Source organism: Haplochromis burtoni, unplaced genomic scaffold, assembly GCF_018398535.1.
Source record: "Haplochromis burtoni strain Fernald_Lab_line unplaced genomic scaffold, NCSU_Asbu1 Contig_71, whole genome shotgun sequence".
Lineage (NCBI taxonomy): Eukaryota > Metazoa > Chordata > Actinopteri > Cichliformes > Cichlidae > Haplochromis > Haplochromis burtoni.
The window spans coordinates 1,020,371-1,037,707 of record NW_024582432.1 but is presented as its reverse complement, the minus strand read 5'-3'; the positions used below and the strand labels follow the sequence as shown (position 1 = coordinate 1,037,707).

General features: G+C 39.7%; 1 protein-coding gene across 2 annotated transcripts in view; it reads right to left on the bottom strand.

Moving 5' to 3' along the window:
* Window positions 1-15,900, bottom strand: part of spag9b (sperm associated antigen 9b) — a 37,082-nt gene extending 21,182 nt beyond the window's left edge. The window contains exons 1-4 of one of the 2 annotated variants that reach the window (XM_014334046.2): window positions 15,142-15,900; window positions 4,427-4,547; window positions 2,042-2,112; window positions 1,022-1,119 (exon numbers count right to left, since the gene is read on the bottom strand). In XM_014334046.2, the coding sequence (XP_014189532.1) occupies window positions 1,022-1,119; window positions 2,042-2,112; window positions 4,427-4,547; window positions 15,142-15,441 (590 nt within the window). In that variant the 5' untranslated portion in view covers window positions 15,442-15,900. The remainder of the gene's footprint in view (window positions 1-1,021; window positions 1,120-2,041; window positions 2,113-4,426; window positions 4,548-15,141) is intronic. The other variant, XM_014334045.2, reaches the window with a different exon arrangement.
* Between the last annotated feature and the right edge of the window lie 1,437 nt (window positions 15,901-17,337).

Below are 17,337 nucleotides of genomic sequence, written 5' to 3'. Positions count from 1 at the left end.
GTTTACCCTGCTTGTAAATGTTTTAACTTAACAGTTAACAGCATGGACTCACCATGTTTACAGCATGTTGTAAGTGCAATGAAGACTCTCTGCTGGGTAAAAAAAAAATCATCTTAAATGTGCAAATTGTTAAGCTGGACCTTACTAACATGAAGCTGTAAAGTTACAGCAGCACAAACTGTGCACTCCCACTGTTTGAGATGATGATGCAGAAAATATAAATGCTGTTGTACTTGGTTCCAAGTCTCTTTTACATCACTGGAATAACAGCGCGCACACACAATACTTGTCCAATAAATAAAATACATTTTACATTTCCACGTCTTTAGTGGGCTGTGCGACTGTAACCTTCACCGTTTTTAATGAATCCAGTTTAAAGTGTCAGAACTCTCATGTACGCCTTTCACCTGAGAAATAAACAGCAGCGCCGAGAACACGCTCAGCGTTAAAATAGTAAGCTGCTATTTCACTGCTCATGTTCACTGCTAAACACCAATATTAACTAATCTCATTAACGTCTTGTCTCTTTTGCAACAGTGCTGCTGTGTCGTAATACTGTTATTTTTTTTAAAATAGCTGTTATAGAAAATTTTTAAAAATCACAATTTCATCAGCATCACCTTGTTACAACATGTGTGGCTCGAGTAGGCAACACTCCTAATGATCATTTTGCAGAGTAATAGGAGGCATTCATTGCCCATTTGTGGGTGAGCACGTGCAGAGCCCAAAGCAGAAAGCCCGGGTTAACAGAGGAAGTTGGTAATCATCACCGTGACACCAATTATCTCCTACTGGGATTTTGGGTTTTTTTTAAGCCTGACTGTTTGAACTTCCTTTTTATTACATCCCTGTGGTGAGGAAGGTAAAAAGTTTTCAATAAATAAAAAGTCTCAAATGTGAAATATGGACTCTCAGGTACCTGTGCTGGTTCAGATATTGAAGGTACCCAACTGTCTCCAACTATAATATGAAACAAGAAAAGAAAAGAGGAAAAAAAAGAAAAACAGTGCGGTTGTCTAACCGTGTCCTGACTGATGTTCCTGTATCTGAGGGCTCTGCTGTCATCGCTGCATGTTGGTGTTTAGTCCGCTCCAGATGCTCCATGTAGCTGTGGATCATCTAAAAGATATACAAGCGAGACGATCGTTAGGACATGAAGTGATCTCACTGATACAAACTGCACTAATGAATATGAAGTGCTTTGGGTCCACAGCTGTGACAGTCAGCCTTACAAAGAACCATGTTGATGCAGTGTGTAGGTGACAGCCTTCATTAGGCTTTCATCTCCCCTGTTCAACATTATTCAGATTAGCAGTTGGCTGCTGAGGCCTCAGAGGTTTATTTGGACATTGAGGCAACAGTTAGTGATAAATAATGAACAACAGACAGGGACAGACTGAAGGCTCAGCAAAAACCTAATTTACTTTCAGATTCTTCATTTTTAAAATCATTCTTTTTCTTCTTTCCTCAACAATTTGTTGTTACATTTGTTTTTCCATTTAAAATTCAAACTGATTCTTGATGGTCTCCTGAAAAACAGAAAAGGCTCGACTTTTGATGTGCAGTTACTTATGATCCATTACTTATCACGGTGTTTGAAAACACTCCACTGTGTGGTCACAGGTAAGTCCTCCCCACACATGAATGCACATGAATAACCTTATAAACTTGAATATGCAGGTAAAGAACAGCATATGTTAAATGTACACACAGACATACACATTAGTTCAGTGAAACATTCTGTCATGCTGAGATTATAACCTGTTACTTTTGATGTTTTTTGGGATAATGAGACATATTTAATATCATTACACTGCAAAATAAACTGATCTTAAAAATGACTAACATACAGAAAACAGCTATCAACCAATCAAATCTTAAGGATATGTAAACCATATGGAGTTTCTTGGCTGCTTATCCTAGCACGTTTTCACTTATTCTTTATTTATATGCTGTGCAAGTTATAAAAATAATAATGTTACTGATTTTTTTCCCCACAGCTTACTGTAAAAGCATCCATACAAACATCTCACACTCTTACCTCAGTGTGTCTCTGATGAAGGGCATTGTACTCTTTTTTGAGCTCTGCTTCTCTCTCCTCCAATCTGCTAACTGGATAAGAAACAAAGTTCATATCATGAAAACAGGAACAGGACTAGAACCAATTTTACTGAAAATACTGAAAGACTAGACTCTATGAGAGTGGAAAATCCAATGTTTTTACATGTTATTTCACTGAGCATGATACAGTTATCTGCTGCAGTAATATCTCAGAGCCAGAAGAGGGCTGCCATGTACCAACAAAATCCTCCCGAGTGCCACCAAAGAACTGGGGGCAGATGTACCCACAGCTCTGAATACCCAACATCAAGTCCAAAAGGCATCCTTTTTGCTTTTCCACTACTAAAAATAATAATGAAATTAATAAAAAAATAAATCATCATCACTCTGAATGTGTATCTCCTGCATGTTGAGTAGCTCAGTTGGATAAAAGACAAATGCTGCTGATTCCAGCTGTTTGTAGTTTTATTTCATTTTTTTTTTTGGAGTCTTTCTTCTGAGTTTTTACTACAGGGCTGATCTAACAGCAAATGACACTGTAATCCTTAGAGTTGAGCTTTCAGGCACAGTCACAGTTTAGAAGCTGGAATAAGTTTTCAATGTAACTTATAGAAATTAATAAACTTTACGTATAAGCCTAAATTTAATATATCTACTTAAGTGTGTATCAGTGTGCTAACGAAGTAAATGTAGAACTTGACTTTTTTAATTATAAAAATAGATTACCTTTATTAAGAAGGCCGAGTTGTGCGTCAGATGTCGCTAGATCTAAAACCTCATTCATAGACAATATAGTGCAACTGTCAGTGTCATGGAGATGAACCTGTTAGCATCATGACTGTTTACACCTTCATATTAAACACAGAATGCCCTGATTTTAACAGAAAGAGGTCTGCAGTAGCTGTATCCATGTCTGACAAAAGCTAAAGGAACTTCAAGGAATAAGAATGGAAATGATGCATCTTTATAATTAGTAGAAAATAAATAAACACTGCTCTGAGTTCTATCCAGCCAGTTGAGGACAACTTACTGATTCCAGTGTTTGTGGCTCTCAGGTGGCCCTGCTCATTCAGGGCCAAACAGCCGGGCAGTAGTTTAGTGTGTTATTCAGATTCCAGCCATGCAAGTGCACTCCGTCAAAGGTGGCCCTAAAGGTTTGCAGAAGCCTGAGCACTAGCAGCACCCTCTGCCTTGAACACGCACAAAGTTTCAAGTCCAAATCCACAGATGTTTAGCAAAGCTTGATTCGAGAATTCTTGAGAATCAACATGCACGTTAGCAATGACGAGCACCAGAGCAGCTGCATATTGTGGGGAAAACTGTGATTTAGTTTGGGTTTTTTTGAGGGGGCTCATAGAGGAAGTAGATGTGAAAGAGTGCAGCAGAAATAACTGCGGTGTTATTTACAGGTGTGTTCACAAAACAGTGTGATTGTTAAGGAAAGCCACACATGCAAACAATTAATCCTCTCACAAATAAAACAAGACTTGATCTGGTTCTGATCGTGACTTGTGTTGAAATCTGGCTCACTTGTGTGTCAGAGTTTGCACATAGTCTACATGAATTCACAGTTTTCTACATAAAAAAAAAAAAAAGTCCGATTTTTAAATCAGTTTTCCAATTCAGATGTCATTTAGTCAAACGTCGTCATGCCTATTAAGGCCTGTTATGTGCCAGGAAATAATATAAACATGAAAACTCCTGATAACAAATGTCTTGTTGTCAAAACACATTATCCAATTAGAGCTTGGAGCTAAATTTGGTGCGCTTTACACAGACGTGTTTCCACTGACAGGAACACAGTGCAGTGATGCAGTTCTCTCTGCTGCCAATTCTGACCATGAACATAAATTACAGACTAAATGAAACTGGCACAATGACATAACCAGAAAAAAGAGGAAGCGTCAGATCGAAAGAATTAAAAAGAGACTTGCTGAGAATTCGCAAATTTCCCCTGAGCATGGAAGAAGAGGAAGGTGCTGCGATACTGTGGTGGACCAAACAGACAGTGACACACTATGTCACCAGTGGAGTAATGCCCACATCATGAAGGTTTTTTTTTTTTCATCCCTCCCACACTGTGAGGGATGGTATCGTTCTTAAGTACTACTTCAGAAATGAACTTATTATATTACATTTTTTTAGATTAAAGCCCAGTAAAACTTTCCTGGGCTTTAAACGTACTCTATTTGAGCTCATTTGGTAAGTTAAGCACTTCACAGTATGTCACTAATAGGCTTCATTCAGGTGGTCTTTTTGCCCTGTGGCACATCAGGAAAATAAACATTCACAAAAGCTTCAAACTGTGGATGCTGTTCACAGGGTGTGTGTGTGTCGTTACAGATAAAACGCAAATTCAACTTACTCTGATCTGCATAGTTTCTAGTTTTTAGCTCTAGCTGCCTTGTGTGAGATTCCAACGTCACCAGTCGACACTGGAGATCCTTCTTCTCGCCATCCTGGGAGTCTTCCAAGGCGATGTACCTCTGCAGATTGACACAGTGAAAGCAGATATTTATTACCACAGCACTGACATTAACAAGAGTACTGTAAGCTACTGTAAGCACGAGAACATCCACTGATGATTTGTTTATGACAGCATCAGGAGGAATAAATGTCACACATGCATGTGAGCGGTCAGCTTCCTTAGCCAGTCAAGCAATCATTGGCATCTGTTACACAGGAATGCCTGAAAGAGAAGAATGAAATAGAGCTGTGTGGACTAAATGTTGCATCTGTGTGTACTTGATAACAATCTGGGCGATACTAATACTATCAATACAAATAGGAAACAAAGCACAGCGTCTGTCTTCTGTTCATTATCAAAGTTATCCAACATCTCAGCACAACAGGTGCAAAGCAACAGCTTCCTCACAGCTTGTGCTTGAGTGCTTTTCTGTGTACTATTTGATATCCATATCAGGATTGGTTTTGCAGCCTTCACAGCAGCAGCTGTCAGCAACCTCAGTCCTCTAAAACAGTCCTGGACATGCAATCATGTTAAATCATTACTATGATAAACTCACCTCCTGATTTTCAACCCCTTTCTTCAAACTGTCTCCAGCCAAAAACCCATCAGTCAACATTAAATCTAACACATAAGATGAAACTGTAAAGAGATCTGGTAAAGTGGGTTTCTAAAGGATCCAATAACAAAAAAGAAGTAAATGAAATTCTTTTAAAAAGCAAATAAGACGAAATATAACTCAAAAGACCACAAGAATTCTCAAAACAGGTTTATGAACTTGGAGTGAACTCCAGTACGACATAAACAAAACTACCTTATACTGTTTAACTATAAGCACGAACCTTGTGGCACCAGTACGAAAGTCAGGAAATCACCATAGGTGCTGACACTGACTGTTTACCAAGGTGGTGGAGTAACCAAGCCAGCAGAGCCACATTACGAGAGTGACCATAAAATCTTCAGTTATTTCAGTCTAGCACTCATCATTTTGCTCTTGTGGTGTAACATACTGTGCAGCAGTATGTTACAATAAAGCAAGACTCTTATTACATTATAAAATAGAAATCAGTAATGCTGATTCATGTAGCACCATCAGTCTGCTACAGCGGTTATAATGAAGAACAGAACAGCAAACCTCAGTATTCACATGATAGGGTGGGGCTAGGTTTCACAATGAGTTCACTCAAAAGCCTTGGCTGATTGTGACCCACACCCATTTTCACACCTTGGCTTGTGTGATTAGGTAGAGGATCAATAGGGGGTCCATGACCCTCTAGCAGACTCTCCACCAGTTGCTCTTAGAACTGAGGAAGCTTCTCAGATGAGAGGCGAAACGTCTTCAAGGAAACTTAAAGTCCAGATGCTTTTCTTTCCAGCTCCTTAGACTACAATGACCTGGATGACTGAGAACCTTCACAGACAGAACAGCAAAGCGTTTTGGCCTAAGTGCATTTCTGCACACACAGTGGATGACAAAGAGAGAGACAAGAAAGTTTACTTCCTACTTTACTGTTTATACCAGCAACAAAACAGAGTTAACATTGTTCATACACAACAAATAAGGAACTAGTCAACTCTCTTTTATTAACGGACTTAACTGAAACGGTACGAGCTGAACATATAAAATGTTTGAAGTTAGAAAATCTGTCTGGTTCTGTATTCTTTTTTCAAGCTGGCAACAGTAGACTAATAAGACACATTATAAGGTAAATTAGGGGTTGCACATCTTGTATTAGCCAAACGGGCGACTAAGTATAGGCACTTATCCAGTGCATCGGATCAGCATGTGTTTAGGCTTTGCTGCTAATGCGGCTAAAAAAAAAAAAGGTTATTGTTTCTTACATGAATATTTTCTATGTCTACAGCAGAGATCAAATGTTTCAGTAGATCACTGAACAAATAATTAAAATAATAAAATGCTGCATTACTCAGATCTTTGGGAAAGTAAGGAGGTGGGGAACTGTTAAGATTGCATTTACAGTTACAAGACAAACTAAAAACTTAAAGGGATGGGGAATCTTATAGCTACAGGTCAGAATAACTGCAACAATAAAATACAGTAGGTCCCATTAGACAGCATCAAACATGACAGACAGCATCACTGTTAGAACAGTTTTGATAACTAAAGGTTAAAGGCTACAGCCAAACTTCTAGTAAAAGGGAATACACGGGGTACTGCTGGCCTCTTTGTCTCATTTGTACTGATACTTCAGCTGAATCAGGTGTCTGATGCTGTAAACATGCAGTCTTGTGATGCAGATGTGAATTAGACACCCTGCAGCAGAGCCCCGGGCTGGTGGTGAGTATCATCTGCAGAGAGATGAGGGTCACCTGAGAAGCCTGTTACAAGCAGCCTCTTATTTAAAGATGTCCCATTAAGACCTGAGGTGTATAAAAACGTGTTTCATCAAGAAAACTTTGTGATTTTTTTAAAAATAACACGGTCAGATGTCTCCATCTGTGGCTGCAGTCTGCACATGTACATAACAAAGACACGAGGTAAATAGGTGAAGCAGCAGGGGTCTGTGTTTTAAAAACCTTCTCCAGTTCCCCCCTAAGACTTTCAACAATTAACTTTAAAAGACACCATTTACCACCATAAAGGACTAACTGACTCTACAGCTGACATATGTTGACCCCCACCCACCCAACACACACACACACACACACACACTGCAGCAACACATTTATCTACATAACTCCCAAACTCTTTCTCACCACGCTGCTCCTCATATGACCTGGGAAGGAGGCTTGCACATATGACAGCGCTCCAGAGAATAAGTGTTCCAGCGTTTGACCATGCACTCTTCCCCCTACGCTACATGGATAATGATCTCTTTGTCCCTGGGTGCCAACACACACTCTCCTACTAACAAACACATGTGCTTCCAGAACAAGTGTGTGCCTACCCCCACACAGGGCTTCACTGTATTGGCACTCAATTGACAGAGACTGAAATCAGCTCCTTTTTAGAGCTTTTGGCTGTAGATTCCTGCTGGGATGTTTAGGACAGCTGGGGGCGTTTGAGGTCCTGGACACCAGATGCAGTAAAGGGTTAGATGATCTCCTGCAGTAGTCTAATAGATTTCCAAAGGTCATGGTAAAATAATTTGTCTTGTAGATAACACTGTTTTGACAACATACTGTGGGATCCTACTCATCTTTCTTAGAACTGCAATGAGTCGATTTATTAGTCAAACAAAACACCAACTACTTTCATAATTAATCTTCACACAAAATTTCAACCAAAACCACTAAAACTTTATTCTCAGATGCCAGAAATGCATCACAGTGAATTATTACTAATATTACAATAATCACTGGTAGCATGCAGTGTATGAGAGGCTGTATTTACTGCAGACTAATCAGCGCTTTGAGCTAATACTAGCATGCCGTCCCTATTGTCAGACTGCTGTTGTGCTCTTTTGGTAGTTTGGTTAATGACGAATGAACACACAAACAAACACACCCTGACCTGATAACAGACTTTTGCAGTGCTTACGACTCATTCTGAGGGAACGATAAATATGCGTGCACCAAATTTCAGGTGATCACCTGACATAATCATAGACTGTGAATGGCACAAAACTGTGTGGCAATTACACAGCAGATGTTGTGTTATTTCTCTAGATGGGGGAAGACTTGGACTTTTTAGCAGCACTGGAAAGGATCAGATTTCCAGAATCAGATTTCCATCATGATGGAGCTAGAGGAAAACATGGAATATAACTCAAGTCTGAAAGGCTTCATCTACTTGAGACAATTTAAAATTGTGCACAATCAGTTCAACATTGATTGACACATTTCTATCCCAGACATATGTCTAAGATTTGGTTATAGGCCTATTTGTTTGGCAGATATTCAGGTTTCACTTTGGGTATTGGGATATTTGATATTTTTCAATGCTGAAATAGGTACCATGTCACATATCTAATGTTACAGCAGTAATCAACATGCTTTTGTTCGCCTCACTTTTGCTAATTTTCATGCATAGTGGAAGCTGATTTGCTTGTCGCGCAAACAGAGTATTACAGACTGATATAGCTACAGCAACATCACCAGTTGGTTTTGTGAACTCCTGTTTTAAAGCCCAGGTTCCTCTTGCCTATCCTATGTAACCTCCTAATGTACTTAGCATCAGCTCATATGTCCATGACCAGTATTCACTCTCATTGACAGTTGCTTCAGTCACTCGCCTGAAAACTGAGAAACGTTTATCTTTTCCGGCAGTTTAACTAATATGGCCAGACACATCTGTCACAATTCAGTCTTTTCTTCTTTAAGACACAGTCAAACAGACCCATTCAACAGTATGCTGAACCCAGTATTGGTTGCTCCTGGTACATGTTAGTGATTCACGGTGATCAATCAGTTGGCATTACTCGTCAGTAGTGCGCGGCCTCTCCCACATCAGCAGCAGATAACCATGGACGGACAAAAGAACTGAGGGAAGTGCCGTTTTTCCCAAAGAATTTCCTGCCTTGCCTTTTCCTCCTTTCGCTGAGGCAAGCCAATGAGAGGAATTCCTCTGAGCTTGAAGGACAGAAAAGCAGGACTTGGCCTATACGGCGTTGATTTGGTGAGATTAATCTGATTCTTTTTTCCGAGAGTGACTTTTTTAAATGAGCAGCTTCATAAATGAATCTGTGCCACACTGCTCATCAGCCTTAGAGAAGGCAGTTGCTTTGGTGTGGGCTGTGTGCATCTACACGTGGGTGTAAATGTGAAAATCACAGCTATCTGCACTGGAACCATCTACAGAGAGAGCAGGTGTATCCCTACAAAAAAAATAATGCATTGATGAGTGTTTTTCTGAGTGACGGCACCTATCATTCAGCAGAAGAATACATTTTGTTGTATGTGCAGTATCAACAATTTTCACACATTCAAGTCACGATCATGTTGCTGTGTGCAGACTGACATGGGCTGCTTGTGATCGTGGTCGCTCAAACTTTGTGAAATCTGTCTCCTTCTATAACAGAGCATGAGATAAGTGGTGAATAAGAACAAGGGAGACTTTCAAAAGCAATCACAAAAACATCACTTGCTATTTAAACAGCTGATGCAGTAGGATCAGTCATCCTGCATAGCTTAAGGATCAGCTGGTAATATGTTTGCTATGATGGTTCTCCGTCATCTGAGCACGTCAGTATTTATGTTTATGAAAATATGAGAATAACACAAGTTTCTTTGTTACAGTCTATTTGACATTTTTGACAGCGATTTTGTAAAGGTATGCCATTTGTTGTGAAATAACAAGAGAGCAGGTCCTGAAACTGCATGATAATTGTCCCATTAATTTGGAACCTGTTAAACTAGGCAACTGTGTATAAAAACATCTGTCATTCACACACATATTGGTTTGTCTGTGTGTCTGTGTCCAAACATTACAGAGGGAACTGTATAGCAGAGGTGAGAAATTTCACACAGCTGGATGAAAAAAAACCCTCAGCATACTGATGGAAAATGTCATCTGCAGGTCTCAAAGCTGAGGGAACATGTTACAACATGACATCAATTATTAATGCACTTCTCCGTGACCTGTTGCGCTTGTCATTCAACATTTAACCGTCAAGGCAAATGTCAACAACTGGGATTAAAAAAACAGGACCTATTCACACATGGAACAATGGTTTACTAATGCAATCTAAAATAATGTAACAAATTTTTGCAGGGAAGTATTACTGCAACGTCTATTCCAGTTATCGGTTGTGAGTAATTCAGCTTGGATTGTTAGCATACTGTCTGGCAGAAAAGTCAGATGAGCAAACCTCTGCAGCAGTTCACAACTCTTGAGTTTCATGGAGACTGCTCATGTGAATAACGGTCAAAAATGAAGATGCAACTATAACCACAAAAAAAACAAACAATGTAAGACTTGCAAGGATAATGTATGACTTCTGTTGAGAAGGCGTAAATTATCTTTAAAATTCTCCTCAGTTATAGTTAACTTTGTTTTTATTTTCTGTTTATCTAGTATTTAATTTATGATTTTATTTCTAAGTACATCTTAAGTCCAAGTGATCATTGGCTAAATAGAACAAAGCCTGCATTCAAGGCCTTGTTGCCTCTGCGAGCCCTAATACAAGATACATAACGAGTATAACAGTGACGATCACTTGTTTTTGCTGTTATTTATATAAATGTTAGCTTTGGTAAACTGTATCCAAGTGATTTGGACAATGACTAAACAGAGCTTAAGCAGATATAATTGAGTAAATCCAGCAGCAGTCATTCACAGTACCTCATTCATCACAGAAGCTCAAGGCTGCATCAAATCTGTACAGTAAAATATATATGAGTATAATACTTATTATGTGCTAATAGCTATGTGTTACCATAGCAAAGTACAGGTACCCGAATCACAGAATGAAACTGAAATTGTACTGCAAAGATTTTTCCATGTAAGAGTTCATTGATTTAATGATTCTCGCCACCGGCTTTCTGTGTTATTTTAAGGGACCTCTGTCTGTGTCTTAATTAGACTCTTTTTAACATTTTGCACACTTGGAATTCAACAATACAGTATTAGGAACCTCTTGATATACCTGGTTTAAACACAAAAAATGTGGGAAATGGCAAATGGATGAGTTCTTATATAGCACTTCTCTACTCTGAGCACTCAAAGCAATTTACACAACTTGCCTGATTTACATAAACACTTATCTATGCAAGTGCTTTTTAGGTAACAGTCACACACATTCATACGCAGACAGATGCTTGCAAGGATATCTGACTTGCAGACTGAAGCAGGATTGAACTGATGTATTAGATGATAACATTTTCAGAATGTTACCCATTTATGTGAAGGCCCTCGCACACTTATAATACAGAATATAATCCACCCACTGTTATCATCTGAAAACTAAGGTCTCAAATCAGAAGTACCTGACTCCGTGGTATAATTCTCAAACACGTAGCCTAAAGCAGATGACTCGTAAGCTGGAGAGGAAATGGCGTGTCACAAATTTAGAGGATCATCATTTAGCCTGGAGAAATAGTTTGCTGCTTTATAAGAAAGCCCTCCACAAAGCCAGAACATCTTACTATTCATCACTGATTGAAGAAAATAAGAACAACCCCAGGTTTCTCTTCAGCTCTGTAGCCAGGCTGACAAAAGTCAGAGCTCTTTTGAGCCAACCATCCCTTTAACGTTAACTAGTAATGACTTCATGAACTTCTTCACAAATAAAATTTTATCATTAGAGAAAAAATTACCAATAATCATCCCACAGATGTAATATTATCTACAGCTACTCTTAGTACCATTGATGTTAAGTTAGACTCTTTTTCTCCAATTGATCTTTCTGAGTTAACTTCAATAATTACTTCCTCCAAACCATCAACGTGTCTTTTAGACCCCATTCCTACAAAACTGCTCAAAGAAGTCCTGCCATTAATTAATTCTTCGATCTTAAATATGATCAACCTATCTCTAATGATCGGCTATGTACCACAGGCCTTCAAGCTGGCTGTAGTTAAACCTTTACTCAAAAAGCATCTCTAGACCCAGCAGTCTTAGCTAATTATAGGCCAATCTCCAACCTTCCTTTCATATCAAACATCCTTGAAAGAGTAGTTGTCAAACAGCTAACAGATCATCTGCAGAGGAATGGTTTATTTGAAGAGTTTCAGTCAGAGTTCATCACAGCACAGAAACAGCTTTAGTGAAGGTTACAAATGATCTTCTTATGGCCTCTGACAGTGGACTCATCTCTGTGCTTGTCCTGCTAGACCTCAGTGCAGCATTCGATACTGTTGACCATAATATCCTATTAGAGCGATTAGAACATGCTGTAGGTATTACAGGTACTGCACTGCAGTGGTTTGTATCATATCTATCTAATAGACTCCAATTTGTTCATGTAAATGGAGAGTCCTCTTCACACACTGAGGTTAATTATGGAGTTCCACAGGGTTCAGTGCTAGGACCAATTCTGTTTACATTATACATGCTTCCCTTAGGCAGCATCATTAGAAGACATAGCATACATTTTCACTGCTATGCAGATGACACCCAGCTCTATCTGTCCATGAAGCCAGATAACACACACCAATTAGTTAAACTGCAGGAATGTCTTAAAGACATAAAGACCTGGATGGCCGCTAACTTTCTGCTTCTTAATTCAGATAAAACTGAGGTTATTGTACTCGGCCCTGAAAAGCCTAGAAATATGGTATCTAACCAGATTCTTACTCTGGATGGCATTACCTTGGCCTCCAGTAACGCTGTGAGGAACCTTGGAGTCATTTTTGACCAGGACATGTCCTTCAATGCACATATTAAACAAATATGTAAGACTGCTTTCTTCCATTTGCGCAACATCTCTAAAATTAGAAATATCCTGTCTCAGAGTGACGCTGAAAAACTAGTTCATGCATTTATTACTTCCAGGCTGGACTACTGTAATTCATTATTATCAGGATGTCCAAAAAACTCACTGAAAAGCCTTCAGCTAATCCAAAATGCTGCAGCAAGAGTCCTGACAGGGACTAGAAAGAGAGAGCATTCTCCTGTTTTGGCTTCCCTTCATTGGCTTCCTGTTAAATCCAGAATTGAATTCAAAATCCTGCTCCTCACATACAAGGTCTTAAATAATCAGGCCCCATCTTATCTTAATGACCTTGTAGTACCATATCACCCTATTAGAGCACTTCGCTCTCGCTCTGCAGGCCTACTTGTTGTTCCTAGAGTATTTAAAAGTAGAATGGGAGGGAGAGCCTTCAGTTTTCAGGCCCCTCTTCTGTGGAACCAGCTTCCAGTTTGGATTCAGGAGACAGACACTATCTCTACTTTCAAGATTAGGCTTCAAACTTTCCTTTTTGCTAAAGCATATAGTTAGGGCTGGACCAGATGGCCCTGCCCTTCCCTGAGCCTGGTTCTGCCGGAGGTTTCTTCCTGTTAAAAGGGAGTTTTTCCTTCCCACTGTCGACAAAGTGCTTGCTCATAGGGGGTCATATGATTGTTGGGTTTTTCTCTGTATCTATTATTGTGCGATCTACTGTACAATATAAAGCGCCTTGAGGCGACTTTTGTTGTGATTTGGCGCTATATAAATAAATTTGAATTGAACTTAAGATTACATTGGATTGTATATGGCCCACAAACTAAAAACAACTTTAACAGTCCTGATTCAGCTCTTTGAAGGAAAGTGAACTTTTAGAATGTGTACTTATGGCTAACAATAGACACTGAAAGCGAAAGACAAAGGGGAGCACACATGTACACAGAAGCACAGATAAGAGTGCCTGTAGACAGCCAATCAAACTCATGAGCATGCCTGCAGCTGCTAAGAAACAGCCCCAAATTTACCCAGCTCACAAAAGCAAGAATAAGGAGTGCAAGCCACAATGCACCAGGGCCACACTGAAGCGGTTACAGCATACTACATAGCTACAGGTTTTACACCAACTCTCTTAAATAAGACGACGTGATGAGGAAACTGAGTAAAAGACAATACAACACTGATCATCTTTTCACTTGCTTCAGTTTTACTCCAAACTTCAATCTGAGGTAATTGTAGACGTTCAGGTACACGCCCATGCAACATGCCCCAAAGTTCCCAGCAATAAATAAGAAAAGCAACCACTAACACTAAGTGCTGCACAGTGGTGATGCTTGTAACAAATCTAGCCAGAGTTTCAAACAATGAGGTCAGGTTATCATGTGAACTAAAAGCTCAATCCTCAGACAGTTTAAATCCTATTGGATCTTTCCAATATCAGAGAGGAGCCATCTTTAAAAGGCCATCTCAGGGATGCAGCACTGTTCCACAGTCCACCTGTTGTTGAAACTTTGTGTTTCTGAAGAGCAGCCAATCATAACTCTTTAAGGCAGGGCAGACCTCAAAGAGTGGTTGAACTGAAGGGCTGCAGCAAAGCTAACTATGAATTACTTAAAAACCAAATTGTGTGAAACTCATGCAAAGCTACTCTAGCAGTCAAATGCGGGAAAATGTATAAGTACAAATCTGCATAAGCCTGGGTTTCAGACCCAGTGTGCAAGACTGTGGCACCTAAACAAGTGTTTCCAACACAAACCGCCCTGTAGTCATGAAGAGCATGGCAACGGGGGTGTCATTTGGGCGGAATCAAATGCAGGGTCAGTGAGACAGCCATGAGTCATGAAGCTGAATCTGATCACTGAGATTCAAACTTGTTTTTGGTTGAGGCAAGAGCAGCCAGCTGGCAAGTAGATCACTGACTGGTTTGCATATATCTGACACTGCCAGGTTATGCGAAGTACAACAAACTACACGGTGGTGCATTAACCCATCATATAATGCAACTACTGGTCCAAGGAGACCCTAATGTTGCAACAAACCTTGAGCACTGTAGTGTCTCAGAGCTGACCATAAGGGATGGCCGATCTTTATAAGACAATAAAACGCAAGTGTACCGAATAATTATATACTTTATAAAAAGTACAAAAGGATAAGTAATGCGCTTATGTGTACTTGAAAAGCATTAAACAGTAAAGTGGCCAGATTTTCCAACTGACTTTGGCACAAATCCTTTCATCGAGCGCATAATACACGCCTTTAATCTTTAATCCTGCTTGTAAATTAGTTTGGCGCTGTTGCTGCTTGTTTTGTTTTTATAATCAGACCCACCTCTTCTGTGTGTTTTCTCAGTGCCTTCTCTCGCTCATACTGGGTAACGAGCTGCTCGTTGTCCTCCTTCAGCAGCTCCAGCTCCACTTCGTGCTCCTGGTTGACAGCGAACACCGAGTCCAAGTTCTCCAGCACGGCGACGACCAGCGGCATCAGCTCCTTTACCACATCCTCGTCGTATTTTTCTATGAGCCGTTCAAACTCCCTGTATATTGAACTGGCCAGACCTGAGACCCGCTCAGACATCATGGTCGAGTTGCCCGAGTCGTCCTGATACAGGACTACGTCGTCCAGCTCCATTTTCCCGATTCCACTTGCACTTCTTTCCCAGCTAACGTTAATGAGCTAGCCGCAAGCTTCGGCTGACCAGAGGCTACCCACCTTCTACTTTCGCGGCAACAACAAAACTGTGCTCCTAAAACATCGCTCGAATGTTGTTTCTCATGCAGCGAAGGCGCTGTACTTCATTAACACAGTTCCTATCCCTTAGTCGTGTGGACGGCAGACTTTAAACCCTTGCTAGCCTAGAAGCTAGCAGTACTGAAAAGTCTTTACTTGGCTCCTGATTAGTTTCCCTATCCAACAGATGGGCTTCTGCTGCTGCGTTCACGCGCTGTTGGAAAGATGGGAACAAGCGAAGTTCAACGAATCAAAAAAAGTAGTAAGCGCAACATAACAGAACAAATTATTTAGCAGTTATGGAAAAACAAAACACTAAAAGGTGACAGTATAGCCCAATAGCCCATGCTAGCAAATATAGCTTGTGCTTACAGAGCTAAAAAATAATAATAATGGGATTTTAACTATTGCTCATATATAGTTACTTTTAAGTGACGTTTGAGGGGCGGAGAAAAAATCGTATCAAAAACTGGTTTAAAGAAAAACACTTGTAGCTTTGCCTTCTTGCATATGCATAAAATACAGAATTTACCCGTAATTTTCCCGTTAAATGATATCGATAATTATTTAAATTATTTAATTGACCGAGTTAGTACACACTTCCAACTTCTAATTCTGGCACTGCAGCACAAACAAAGCAGTTATGTAGGCGTACCAATTGATTCCCTTCATAAGTCAAACCTGGGATGATGTCGTTTGGGCAGCGTTAGTAACGCATTGAATAACCGCTCTGTCATTTCCCGAGTCAGTTTGGAAATATGAGCTCACAGGGATCACTTGAAGATGTCATGTTGGTGACGCTGACGTCACATCTCTGCGGGGGACAGAGTGTGAAAAACTGAAAGTAAGACACTTTTTAAAAAAAATGAAAAGATGGTTCGATAAAAGAATGTGCCCGTCTCACCAACTCCTTCATCCACACGGTATTTTACTTTCATGTTCAAAATTTACATCCCTTTAGATTTCCAGTACTATCAAGAGAATATGCAGTTGTTTCTAATGCGGTCAGTTGTGCAGTCAGCGTTTCAGCCTCTCCTGCCACTGCATCACATCATCTTTTCATCCAAGCACATATAGTGACCATTGCTGCAGTTTTCACAATAACAAAGCATCCAACAAAATGAGCAGAAATTTCACCCTTATTCTATCAGCTCTCCATACTGTGATCTCCTTTTGATGTAATACTTGTTAAATTATTAAGTGGATTTGGTCATGGCTTTTACCTAGTGGGATTTAAGATTATTTACAGCTGTTTCTACCTGTGAAGATGTTCTTTAATCTAACGTTGGGTCTGTTCCCCAAACGGTCAAGGTAGATGAGGTTTCTGCCGGAGGTTTCTTCCTGTTAAAAGGGATTTTTTTTCCTCCCACTGTCACCGAGTGCTTACTTATAGGGGGTCTTCTGATCTTTGTCGTTTCCTCTGTATTCCTGTGGGTTCTTTGCTTCACATTATAAAGCACCATGAGGCGACTGTTGTTGCTATATGGCACAGGTTAAGCAAAAATCAACTGAACTGAATGTGTTTACAGGACAAATTTATTCAATTTGGAACAGAAAAAAGTGTTTTTAGGGATAATATGTTGTTAATTTCTTTTTTATTTATGGTAAACACTTCCATAAAAGCAACCTTTTATACCAAACATCAAAGTTTAACACATTTTATGTATCTTTCAGTCTTTATGTAATGTATAGCCTTAATGCAGAGGTTCTAAAAAGAATCTCTGCACTAATTTTTTATATATATATATATATACACACACACACACACACACACACACACACACACACACACACACA